This window comes from Fimicolochytrium jonesii, assembly GCF_025526975.1.
Source record: "Fimicolochytrium jonesii strain JEL569 chromosome Unknown EV422scaffold_11, whole genome shotgun sequence".
Lineage (NCBI taxonomy): Eukaryota > Fungi > Chytridiomycota > Chytridiomycetes > Spizellomycetales > Powellomycetaceae > Fimicolochytrium > Fimicolochytrium jonesii.
In genome coordinates, this window is record NW_026515678.1 from 738,935 (window position 1) to 751,589 (window position 12,655).

Genomic DNA, 12,655 nt, shown 5'->3' on the forward strand with positions numbered 1-12,655 from the left:
GTTCATCAACATCATCGACGTCATCCTACCCGTACTCATCCGCACCGACGAATACCATTTCGGCAACACATCCGCCGCGGGCTTATCAACCCATCGCGTACCCGCAACCCCTACCCGCCCCCCAACAACGAAGATCGCCGTCGGTGCCCACGTTGACGTTGCCGAGTTCTGTGGCGGCGGCTGTTACGACTGTTCCAGGGAATGTTGGGTACGCGCGGGATCCGTTCTTCGCGACTTCGTCCGCGGGTGGGAATACGATGGCGGCGACGTCCGTGGTCCCAACACCGGCGTTGAATGGCGCTTCGATCGGTACCGAGTTTCGGCGGTTTTCGGCCGACGACACCCGCGCACGCCTGTTCGACCCAGCGAACCTCAACCCGAATCATGTTCCGACCACTGCGGGTATGGGAGACGAGACGGAGGCGTACCGCCGGATCCTTCCCCCACCCACCTTCCATCAACAGCAAATTCAGCAACAGACCCAGCAGGCCAATCTCGGCAACCACCCCATTTATGCGAACGCGAATGGGCTGCAGCAACGGTCGGCGTCGGTTGGGGGGCATGTCGCGCAGATGCAGGTCGACGGCGGGCAGGGGAGGGGTGCGGGTCAGGGACAAGGATACTCTGCACCACAACAACCGCAACACCAGCTCAATGCGCTGAATGCATATAACCCTCACCAACCGCCGCAATCCGCAGAATACGACCCCCGCCGACGGGATGCTCCCCTCCAACAACAACCACAACAGCGGTACACCAACGGCGAATATGATCCCACCCGCCCGCCGACGCGCATCCCTGTGTCGGTCGCCGCGGGACATGTCCAGGGCGGCCAGGAATATGAGATGCAGAGACGACGGTCGGACGCGTATGCAAACGCGTTTCAGCAACAACCGCAAGCACAGCAGTTCCAACAACAACAACAACAACAGCACTTTGTCTACCCCCAGCAACAACAACATCAGTACGGTCATTACGGCGTGGCGTATCAGAATGAGCAGGGGGCGTATCACCCGCACCAGCAGCAACCTCAACAGGGGTACAATCCACACTACCTCTACCCACCGCAACACAGCCAAGACCCCCACCAACAACAACCCCGCACAGCCCGCAGCGACAGCCACGTCTCCGTCGTCGTCTCCGATCCCATTTCCCCCGCCGCCGTCACGTCCAAAGAGGATTCCTCCTACCCCCCGGTCCCTTCCGGACCCGTCTACGGCCGATACCCACCACCACCACCACCACCACCACAGCAGCAGCAGCAGTATGGGTATGATATGCAGGCGCATCATCAGATGCAGGGCGGGTTGTTGGATGTTCCGAGGTATCAGGGGTATCAGCATTCACAGCAGCCGACACCGCATTCGTCGAGCGCGGAGGACGAGAGCGGGAGGGTGGGGCGGGGAGGCACGTTCCCGCGGCCGCCCCCGATCATCACCACCCATTCCACTCCCCCCGCCCCATCCTTAAGCACCGCCGGGCGGTCCCCTTACTCCGCCACCTCCACCTCCAGCACCGTCGACAGCCACACCCCGAACCCCAACTCCTTCTCCTCCACAACAACAACAAAACCCCCAAAACCACCCCGCCTCTACACCTGCCCCTCCCCGCACTGCCCCAAAACCTTCACCCGCCGCTACAACCTCCAGTCCCACATGCGCTGCCATTCCGGCGAACGCCCGTTCGTCTGCAAGTACTGCGCGACCACGTTCAGCCGGAAACACGACCTCCGCCGCCACTGCCGGAGCCTGCACACCGAGGAACGGCCCCACGCGTGTGGGTTCTGCGAGCTGAGATTCGCACGGAGTGTGAGTATCCCGTCTATTTTCGTTCATGCATCGCTTGTGCGGTTTGTGTTTGTGTGCGGATATGCTGATTAACGCATCGCCGGATTTGTGATATGATAGGACGCGTTGAAACGACACCTCGTCACCGAATCCCGCCGCGCTTCCACGACGCACCCGCCCTACCCCCCCGCGGCGTCCACCACCACCGCCCCGCGCGCGCGTCCCTCGTCCGCCACGCATTCGGAGGGACGGTCGCGGACGGCGAGCGCCGGGTCGATGACGGATGGCGACGGGGAGGGGGAGGACGACGGCGGGGGGAGTGATGCTTCGCGGTGACAAAAAAATTCAACAGACGTAGCATGGGGAGCCGACTGCACTGCACTTGCGTGTCCCGTTTTTGGAAACGAGGGGGGGGGAACGTTTTGGATGCATGTACAGTATCCGCCCCTTTTTCGGGGCGACGGATCGGAGTAGTTGTATATGCTGCATTATAATCATGACGGCCTGCGCTGTCCATACCCCGGCGCAGATCCGATCATCGGAATAAACATGTTGACGCGTGCTGACTGCGCTTATGTTTGCCGGCAGCAGATTTAGAGCTGTGGAAGCCTTGAGAGGGTGTGCTATCTAGTTTCTGCGATCTGCGTTGCTGTGGGTGGAAGGCGTGCTCCGCCAAGTCAGCATCAAGCATCCCTGTGGTAGCAACAGCCCAAATCCGCTCATCGGGGCCGCGGCGACTCCCACCACCCCGAGCGCCGTCACCGCCCATGCGATGCTATGCGGGATCTTGACAGGCCTCTTGGAAAGGTCACCCACGTCCTTGACATAGAGTTACATCAAATTTACAGCTATAAAAGCCGATACAGGATATTCTATTTTTCTATTCACTTTTCCTATCTGCATTGCTGCGGGGAAAAGGCGTGCTCCTCCAAGTCAGCATCCAATACCCTTGCGGTATCAACAGCTGGAACCTGCTCATCGGGCTGCGGTGACTCCTCCCACCCCCACCGCCGTCACCGCCCACGCGATGCTATGGGGATCTTGACGCGCTGCTCGGAAAGGTCGCCCACGTCCTTGACATAGACCTGCAAAGCCTGTCCGACTAACGCAAACGCCACGCCCGTGACCGTAAACCAGAACCCGTTGCTCTGCGCGAATAGCGACGCGGTCGGCGCCGTGAGGACCGCGGACAGGTTGATGTACCCCGAACGCACGAGGGTGAGGAGCGGGCGGCGTAGCGCGGGGACGAAGAGGGGCAGGAAGGTGTGGGTCAGGCCGGGGGTGAAGAACGAGTGAACTTGATGGACCGGAAAGGGGGCGCGGACTTGATGGAGATGTTGGTTGGGCGTTGGGGTGGGACGGGTGATGTTGATAATCAGGCCGCGGCTGCGATTGCACACCAAAGTGGGGTTGAGTGTTCTTTCTCAAAGAAAGAGGAGCGAGCGGGTTGCGTGTATTCATAGGGTTATAGTGGGGTGACCGGGTGGGCCAGTTAAATACACGTTGAAACGCATGCTCGGAACGCTGAGGCGGTTAGTTGTTGCTACGTACTATACGTAGCAGGCGCTCCTCCGAAGTACGTACACCGAAGCATCCGCTGCATGCAGGTATGGCAACGGGGGCATTGATGATGTTCCTTACTTACTTTTACCTGGAGATCTCAAGTATAATGTCAAGAGGCCTAGCGAATTGGGATGATGCGTCTGGCGGAAACCGGAAGCGGAGGCCGAAGCTCCGGTCGGAGGATGCTTGGAGTCAATTACGCGTCTGGACTGGACGCGTTGTGGCAGGCGCGAGAACACATCTCGTCGGAGGGTGTCGGAGGAGCCAACATGAACGTTCCATCAAAGGAAGCTTTGCTTGATCGATATCAATGGGTCCTTCCGAGAGGACTGCTGGAGATACGATGTATTTTTTCCTTCCTTCGTTATTCGGAAATTCTTTGTTTTCTTTGTTTCCTTTCCCTTAGTTGACAACGGACATTCGCTCCCGCCCCACTGTAAAAGGTTTGTGCGTCATCGGTGCCCTCCCTACTCACCGTATTCCCTCCTATAACACACTCCCAAATTACACCAACACAAAAATCCGTCTTCATTAGATCTGCAGCAATGATGAGTCCTATCAAGAATGTCATGTTGATTGGCGTGAGTGCTTTGAATTGTTGGCATCCTTACTTTTGCACCCCCAGAAAAACGAAACTCACACATATTTCTTATGTTTTCAGGCGGGAGGTAACCTCGGTCCCTCGATCCTCCAAGCCCTCCTCGACGCTCACTTCACAGTCTCCATTCTCGCCCGGGAAAGCTCCCAATCCACCTTTCCACCCACGGTCACCGTTCACCGCACCGACTATTCCTACGCCTCGCTTCTCGCCGTTTTCCAAGGCCAAGATGCCGTTGTATCGGCTCTTGGAAGCAGTGCACTGGAACACCAAAACGTGATCGTCGATGCCGCTGTCGGCGCGGGCGTCAAGAGGTTCATCCCCTCAGAGTTTGGATGTAACACGGTAAACAGGAAGGGCGCCGCCATCGTCCCGTTCTTTCAGGCAAAAGTCGATCAAGTGGAGTACTTGAAAAGGATGGCGGCTGCCCATCCTTCCTTTACCTGGAGTTCGGTGATCACGGGCGGATTTTTTGATTGGGTGAGCGAGGTTTTGCCCGCCCACATGCCCTTGACCGCACTCCCTCCAAAAGAGTGTACTGATGAAATCTCCTTGATGTATCATTTTCATGCAGAGTCTGAAAACAGGGTTCAGCGGGTACGATCTGAACAGGATGACGGCGACAATCTACGACGACGGCACCAGGCGCACGTCCACCAGCACTCTCAAAACCATCGGACTCGCCGTAGCGCGCACATTGCTCCACCCCGCCGAGACAGCAAACACATACCTGTACATCCAGTCGTTTGCCGTTTCGCAAAACGAGGTCCTTGCTGCGTTGGAAGCGGTCAAAGGCGTGGCATTTGCCGTGACACATCGCACGACGGAGGCGGCGCGCATGGAAGGGGCGCAGAAATTGGCCGCCGGGGATATCATGGCCGGGTATCTTGATCTGATCATGGCTGCGGTGTGCAGCCCTGGCACGGGGAATGATTTTGAGCAGGAGGTGGAAGGCGGCACGACCAATTCAATGCTCGGACTCCCAAAAGAAACGCTTGAAGAGGCCATCAAAGAGGCGTTGGCGTAGGGAACGACTACGTACGTGCTTTGGAATGTTAGCTAGATCTGGGGATGGTGTGCTTTGAGTATCTTCGACGTTAAATCTACATACGCTATCGTGGTCTACGTTGCAGTAACGACTTGCTAAACTTTGACAAGAAGAAGAAGGCGACCAGGAAATGTATGCACACGGCTGACCCGGTTAGCAGTGCCAACTCGTCGCCGGTATCCTGGGAGAAGCCATAGGAAGTGAATGCAACGGTTAATTCATCACCCATTCGCAAGGGGCTTTCATGAATGCCAAGTGCGGCAAAGTGCGGCCTGACTTACCTCCAGAAACCCCAGGACTGGCATCATCTGCATCAAGAGAGCGGTCGTATCGAGGACGACCAATGCAGTTACAATCACTATCAGCTCGCGACCCAGTGCGTGGACATTCACCGGTTCTTGCAGCTCTTTGCTTTGGCCCGTCATTGCAGAGGTGGCGGACGCTGTTATCGAATCTCCGTGCTTGCTGAGTACGGGCTGATCGCTTGCCGTTGACCATTGAGGGAGATCGCGGTGAATCTGGCGGAAGGTATGCACCATGATTATGGTGAGGGACGCATCCACGACGATGATGGCAAGCCAATGTATATACTGCATTTAACGAAAGGGGACGGAAGTGAAGGATGTCGTTAAAAGCCCCGCCCTCAAAGGAATGCGTCCCAAAGCTTAAAGATATCAAGACGTACCAAAAAGCTGCCGAACGCCCATCTTAGTGTCGGATGGTCGACCATGTACGGGACCCACAACAAGAAATGGCCCGTGTAACCCAGCACTGAGATGCACATGGCCCAGATGCGCAATCCCGGGACAATCTTGGTGGACCATCCCAGCACGGGAATAAACATGTCGAAGCGCTCCACCAACGTCAAAAAGTAGAGTCCGCCTCCAAAGTCCGACCCGAAATTGGACGCCGCCGTCGTCCACCAGTAAGCGCTCCACACGCTGTCGAACGTCCACTGCTGACAGCGGAGGTCACGCACGCAGACGACACCGATCGCGGAGGCTACGACATTGAGGATTTGCCCTGTTATCGCGAAAACGACCGTCAGGAGTGACAGATAGCGAAAGGGATGTCGAAGCCCTCCCCCGCTGGCGCCGCCCCACGCTTTGAGAGCCCAGACGAATCCGCCAACGCATAATATGATCGATATAACCGCCACGATGACGACACATATGAAGAAAGGGGACTTCCATGATGTCCCATCCATATTCGTGCCTCCAAACGATTGCGGTAAGATGAAATGTCTGCAGGCCAAACGCGGTCAAAAGAGGGGGATGCAAAAATGTAAGGGCAGGTGCAAAAAACTTCGGGGAATAAGGAAAAGGGACAGCAGGGATGCCGTGGCGTGTGTTCTTAAAGGACAGGATCAACCCATTTTCGTCAGATGCAGACTTGAACCGCGGGCGCACCGCCGGCGCACGTATCCCAGGAATGACAATGCCTGGTCACCAGGAATAGGCCTGCCGAAGAATGGGCCTCCGGTTAAGGTTCAGTTCCGCGACGAAGATTAAGGTTATTGGGCACGCGTTCACGGCGCCTTGACCAGAGAGGTATAAAAGAAACCTTGAATACTCCGGAAGACTTCAAAGATGGTGTGTACGGCCGGAAAAAGACCTTAAGCGTAGACTCTCGAATCAGAGCTTCAGATGGAAACGACGATCCTGTACCTGTAATGCTTTGCTCGCAAACGCCGGTCACAGGACAGATAGGGGCCGGGAAAACGCGATAACTCTTGAATAACATGCCGTTTCTATCTATAGCACCCGTCATCGGGGCTCCAATATGGTAACCGGGAGGCCCCAAGCTATAGTAGAGTTCACGCCGTAACCAAATCCTTTATTCTCGGGCAGCGTGATGAGACCTACCTGTGGTCCTGTATAACATTGACACCCGATGCTGTCGCACCTGCGTAATAGCCGCAATTAAGCGGAGTACCGGTAGGGGAATGCTCTTCTTAAAGGGCCTACTCATAGCGACATTTATGCAAACTTGGCGTTCGGCCGCCGGCGAATCGAATCTTCCTTAAGTGGTTGGCGTCCAAAGGCGGAACTTGAATGGAACCCTGGTTCTTTCCGGCGGAGTTGCAACCAGCCGTAAGTTTTGTTTGAAGGATCAAGAAAGCAAGCCGGACGCCCGCTCGGTTTCCCGACCGACGAGCGGTGAGCAAAATGTCGAGAGCACGGGAGGATGGTGTTCCACGCCAGCGCACGGCAAGTGTTGACATACTTCAGCGATGTCGCGAAGCAGGAACCATCCACCAGCCCGGGCCCTGAAGCAGAGGAGAATATGGAGGGCTGGGGCAACTGGCGGACGAGAATGGCCCGGCGATGCGAACTGATGTTGTGACATAGCAACGAGATCGGTATCCCTCGGGAGAACCGATGCGGACTTGACCTCAATTGGTACGTATGAGGAGGCAGTCGACGGCATGCATGATTCGATAGGTTGCCCGATGACAGGTTTCCGGCTGTCTCGGGAGCTTCCAACACCCACCCCCCAGGATCTCGGTAAGCCGCGGAGGAAATTCTCACTTGGGAGGAGGCAGGATAAACTATTCGATAAGCCAAACGGAAGGTCTCGGCAACCTCTCAATCAGCTCTCGACCCCAACTCAATCTACTAATTAATTGGGAGGTTGAATACCATAAGCGAGTCTTAGATTAGCACTGCGAAATTCACGCGAGTGCCCGAGGACAAACGGGGCGCACAGCGAACTGGATATTTCAAGTCCGTCATCATCCCAACTCCGGTTCAAACGTCTGCCGCTCTGCACGGCAGCCCTCCCTCCTCAATCCTCAACTGCTTGTGCGAACGTCAGCATGCCACCAACACAAACTACTGCGACGCCTCCCGAGAAGAGTGGCAGTGGTTCGCAAAACGCCGCTCATACCAATAGCCGGTTATGTTCTCTCAGCCCTGAAATTCAGGAACAGATCTTGACCTGGCTGTCATCAACAGACGACTGGTGGGCCGTAACAGGCAGCTGCCCTAGTCTAGAAGGGCTCCGTACTGCCCGAACTTTCATGCAGGTGCTTCGGAACCAATAGAAAACCATTGGCAACATTGCTGACTGGGTGAAAGGAAACCGACAACACACTGGGTCGTCGACACCCTTTTACCAAGTCTATTCATCGACGATATTCACGCCTCGGCAAACCCGCCTATTCTGTCCCTGAGCACTTTCCTCTTCCGCGGCGAAGGTTGTAAGAGTATTCTCGAATGCGCACTGAAAAAGGTGGTCACATGGCCACCCCGCGACAGAGACAACGAATCGCAGCGTTGCGTATCCACCGTCATTTGGCTGGATCTTCAGAACGATGTCATAGATTTTTTAATCAGCAGAGGCGTTTTCGAAGCGAGGAATCTTTACTCTGCGGCGTTTTCTCAAGCACACTTGAGGATCCTCGAAAAAGGCTTAGCGGACGGAGTAGCACCCGGCTACAGTCATATGAAGGGGGACACTTACTACAGCAAGGCCATTGACCTAGTCATCGCTTACGGACTGCCGCCAGACGGGAACACATTATTACGCGCTTGGCGCAATCCTGAGGCGATAAAGTACATTTTCGGGTGTATTACAACGGCAGGAAGGCGCTTGAATGCGGCAGACATGGCTGCAGCGTTCACTTCCGCTTGTGAAGGCTCCGATGTCGGCCTTGTGGAGTTTTACATAGAGCAGGGGGCTGATGTGAATCTGGCTTCCCACGAGCCTCCGTCGGTCCCGCTTGTGGCAGCTCTGAAATCTGCTTACAAGGGTTGGGACATTGTGGAGATCCTCATCGATCATGGGGCGAAATTTGACGATCCTGATATCTTGTTGTGGGCTATCTTCAGAGGAAACGAAGAATGGATTCGTCGCTTTATCGATTTTGGTGCACCTCTTTCAAGGCGGGCCTGCGAAGCGACCATGGCAGAGCCACTCGACCCGGAGATATTTCGCCTGTTATATTCGACTCCCGACGGAGCCAAGAATCTCGCAGACCCTAACATGCAGCACCTCATGATGTGGCAGGCAACCAAAAGAGGTCGTCTCAACTTCCTCAAGATGTTCCGGGAAGAGTTTGGCTGGGACTATTCGTCACCGGAAAACTATCAAATGCTGGTCAACTATGCGAAGGCCAAACCTGATGTGTTGGCGTATCTGGAACAAGATCGACCTGTGGCCGTATAGTGTAATAACGATGTACATAGTAGGTACATACATGCTGAGCGGAATGCTCGGAATATCGCCGCCCCAGAAATCGTGAGTAACAAGCCAGCTGTACGGGATAGTCCCGTTCGAGGAATTCCTTCCAAACCATTGGACTACCAGCCAAAGATACCAGGCCTCGGGCAGAAGTACATAGATCCAGCCATGTGCGCACTGTGAGGAAGAAAGCGAGACGTTCAACTGTCGTCACCAACAGCAGCAGCGTGGTCCTCGGAGACTTCGTTGGCACCGCCGCAGCAGACGTTGGGGGGTCAGTGACGGTAGTAGTGGTTGGCATTTGGGGGTAGGACGAGCTACAGAACTTGCTGTATGTGCGGCGTCAGGCTACAGAACTTGCAAGCGTGGTTAAGATCGACAAAAGCGAAAACGGAGGTATGCCATTGGCCGAACCTGCTGCGAATTTCAAGTTTGGAGAGGCCAGCACCAGCGCCCACCTGCTGTACATGCACTGTCACAGTTAGCTTATCCTAGTAAGACGAAGGTTACAGCGGGAGACCACGGATGTGCCGAAACCCTGAAGTAATGTCAATACTTGCCGTACGCTGGCGTAGAACACCATCCTCCCTTGCTCTCGACACTTTGCTCACCGCTCGTCGGTCGGGAAACCGGGCGGGCGTCCGGTGCAGTGACACCTCCTTCGGGTTGGCGTGGCTTGCTTTCTTGATCCTCCAAACAAACCCACTTCTGGTTGCAACTCGTGACGGATTAGTTGGGATCAGCAGTGCGAACCAAGCCACGCCGAGTAGGAAAAGATACGATTTTAGATTGAATCAGGCAGGGTAAGCTAAGAGATTGGAGCCAAAGCCTTTCGACTCTCGGCGTATACCTGCAAGTAGTTGCACAAAATTCCGAATTCGAAGTCTTGTCAAACATAATCAGCGGCATACAATACTTTTTTCAATCTCGAATATAGGGCGCATGGTGGCTGGAGGTTATACATACGGGATCTCGGAGAGGCTTTCACGGAGTGGGGGTTTTGACTCTCAGGATAGAATTCGAGCGCCCCTCCCATGGGGAAGGGCAGTCTCCAATCACCACTTAGCTCGGCATCGGCAAGAGCCACCCCGGAAAGACCAGAATTTCAGTCTGACACTTTCTCAACACCGAGATACTACGAAAAGATATTATCGATTAAAGTATAAATTACTATGAGGCTCTCTGTTCTACGTCTACGTAGCGCATTGTAATCATGAGGAGTGGCTTGTCTATCAAGAAGTAATAACAAACTAGAGTATTGGTGAATGCATTCGCATTGATGCTCTTGCGCCATTTCTTCGACATTCAGCTACATATAGTTACTCAACCATTGTGCTTGCCGAACAACTTGAAGAAACCTCGCTTGGCCTTGTAGGTCGTCCTGATGGATTCAAGGGCATCATCTACCTTCAGAAGAGGGGAGGCATTCGATGCTTCGGCCCCCATCCTTGCAGCCTCGATAATACGCCCGGCTAACTTGTTGGTGAACCCAGGAGTGTGCGGGATTTGGTGTCCGATGTCATGGGTGACGACCTGACGCAACTCCGGCTGGTACCCACGTTCAACGTCTACGCTGCGCCGGAACAGATAGTCCTCGGAACTGACGACATGTACGGAAGGGACTTGAAGATATTTGCCGTCCGCGGCACTGCCCGAGTCACGGAGCCAGGAAGGCACAGCGGGCCCTCGAGCCTTGACGTGGCAAGCACTGATGAGGACACTGAACTTCCATTTCCGGGGAATGCGTCCGAACGTGACAAGGCGGTCGGCTAATTCGACGATGCTGGCGCCTTCCGAGAAACCGAGAATGCCGTCAAAGTCGCCTCCGATTTCGTACATCTTCTTCAAGATGTGGTTGACAGCGTTCAACGCTGTCTTCTCTCCTACATCGTAAGCTGACGATGGCAACCAGCGGTAGTAAGGACCTTTGAAATATTGAGAGACATCTGTTGAAAAAGAGCGCGGGTCAGAAGGGATTCTGCTCGGAAATAATCAAACGTCAAGGCTTACATGAATGGGTTTGCTTCCGCGGTCCATCGATGAAGTAGAATTCGACTTCATCCCATAGCTTCTCGCGAAGCGGTGCCAACTGGTCAGAAAGGATCTTTCCGCTCGTTTCTGACCCATGCAGGCACATGATTCGCAGCTTGCTTTTCGGCGAATTCTCCTTCGTGGACAATTCTGTTGCACTCCTGTTGGTGATGTGCTGGTCATCATCGGTAAGCATTGTCACATCGGCCGCGGCCAGATCGAAAACAACAGACTTGGGTCGATTAGGAATGATGGGACTTCTGGACCTTCGATTGACAGGTCCTTGAGACTTCGAACGGGTTCTGGATGACTCGACCAACAAAGCGCCAATGGTGGGGCTCTCGTAGAGAGCAGGAATCGTGAGCTTGATTCCATTTTGGGCGGCAGCTTGAATCATGCGAGCGGCAGACATCGAGTTTCCGCCTAGCTCGAAGAATGAGGTGTCCAGTTGCACACGTTCGATGTCACATTTTAGGACGGCCGCCCAAATTTGAGCCAGGCACTCCTGTTTTGAGCTGACGACACTTCGCCCCCGATCGCGACCGGTATCTTTTCGAGGCCGCTCCTCCCGGAGGTTTGTCGACAATTTTTTCTGCCTCTGTAGCTCATCCCGTAGTCGCCGCACGTCGGCTTTCCCGTTGAAGGTTTGTGGGAACTCGTCAATGGCAAAGATTTTGCCAGGAATTGCATAGTGTGGTAGGAACCCTATCAAAGTCTTCTTGATGGCTGCCAAGTCGACGTTAGAAGGGCTCACACATCCAATCAGAACATTTTCGTGGACGAATGCTGCAGCTAGCTCGACGCCGGCCCCCCGAAGAAGCGAGGTAGTGATTTCGTTGAGCCCGACTCGGTATCCATTGATCTTCACTTGCTCGTCAGTTCTGCCCGCAAATTCGAAATCGTTATTGTCGAGACGTCGGACAAAATCACCGGTGGCGTACATCCTGGCCCCGGCTTCATTGCTGAATGGATCTGGCAAGAACTTCTTGGCCGTCAGGCCGGCGTTTCCGATGTATCCAAGCGAGACACCAATGCCGCCAACGTAGAGCTGACCAGTTCCACCAACCGGAACATGCTGAAGATGTTCGTCCAGCAGGTAGTAGGAATTGTTGGCAAAAGGCTTTCCAATTGTGATGGGCATGCCAGGCTTTAACGGCTCCGTACACGATGTCGTCACAGAAGTCTCCGTCTGTCAAATACGTAACTTTTAGCAAACCCGGCACATCGATATAAACCGTCGAGACAACAACTAACCGCTCCATAGTCAACGTAAAAGTCAACATGATCACCCCACTTCTTGACAACTGAGTCCGGACACGCCTCCCCAATTGCCAACACCGCCTTGAGGTTGGGGAACTCCTGCGGCTCCATTTGAGCGAGTCCGGTGGGGGTGAAGTTAATGCAGTCAACCTTGCGGAGTGTCTTGAAGATGTCATCTTCTCG

The 12,655-nt window shown here is 54.7% G+C and overlaps 6 protein-coding genes across 6 annotated transcripts; 3 read left to right on the top strand and 3 right to left on the bottom strand.

Annotated features, from left to right (window-relative positions):
* Positions 1-1,295: 1,295 nt before the first annotated feature.
* EV422DRAFT_496135 (uncharacterized protein) lies at positions 1,296-1,880 on the top strand (the record flags this gene model as incomplete). Its single annotated transcript, XM_053067853.1, has 1 exon — positions 1,296-1,880. The coding sequence occupies one exon, from the start codon at positions 1,296-1,298 to the stop codon at positions 1,878-1,880; it is 585 nt and encodes a 194-aa protein (XP_052925804.1).
* A 1,715-nt stretch (positions 1,881-3,595) lies between these two features.
* On the top strand, positions 3,596-5,107 carry EV422DRAFT_56576 (isoflavone reductase family protein). Its single transcript, XM_053072363.1, has 3 exons — positions 3,596-3,931; positions 4,012-4,428; positions 4,523-5,107. The coding sequence occupies exons 1-3, from the start codon at positions 3,896-3,898 to the stop codon at positions 4,973-4,975; spliced, it is 906 nt and encodes a 301-aa protein (XP_052925805.1). The 5' UTR covers positions 3,596-3,895; the 3' UTR covers positions 4,976-5,107.
* Positions 4,950-6,337, bottom strand: EV422DRAFT_56568 (uncharacterized protein). The gene is made up of 3 exons (XM_053072349.1): positions 5,682-6,337; positions 5,278-5,586; positions 4,950-5,177 (listed from the first exon to the last, which is right to left on the bottom strand). Exons 1-3 carry the CDS (start codon positions 6,201-6,203, stop codon positions 5,061-5,063), a joined length of 948 nt encoding a protein of 315 aa, XP_052925806.1. The 5' UTR covers positions 6,204-6,337; the 3' UTR covers positions 4,950-5,060.
* Positions 6,338-8,605: 2,268 nt separating this feature from the next.
* Positions 8,606-9,166, top strand: EV422DRAFT_567507 (uncharacterized protein; the record flags this gene model as incomplete). Its single annotated transcript, XM_053072543.1, has 1 exon — positions 8,606-9,166. The coding sequence occupies one exon, from the start codon at positions 8,606-8,608 to the stop codon at positions 9,164-9,166; it is 561 nt and encodes a 186-aa protein (XP_052925807.1).
* A 1,148-nt stretch (positions 9,167-10,314) lies between these two features.
* EV422DRAFT_529470 (uncharacterized protein) lies at positions 10,315-11,212 on the bottom strand. Its single transcript, XM_053070333.1, has one exon. It carries the CDS (start codon positions 11,018-11,020, stop codon positions 10,505-10,507), a length of 516 nt encoding a protein of 171 aa, XP_052925808.1. The 5' UTR covers positions 11,021-11,212; the 3' UTR covers positions 10,315-10,504.
* A 625-nt stretch (positions 11,213-11,837) lies between these two features.
* Positions 11,838-12,359, bottom strand: EV422DRAFT_480633 (uncharacterized protein; the record flags this gene model as incomplete). Its single annotated transcript, XM_053067300.1, has 1 exon — positions 11,838-12,359. A coding segment is annotated over one exon (522 nt), but the record flags the coding sequence as incomplete, so codon positions are not given.
* Positions 12,360-12,655: the final 296 nt, after the last annotated feature.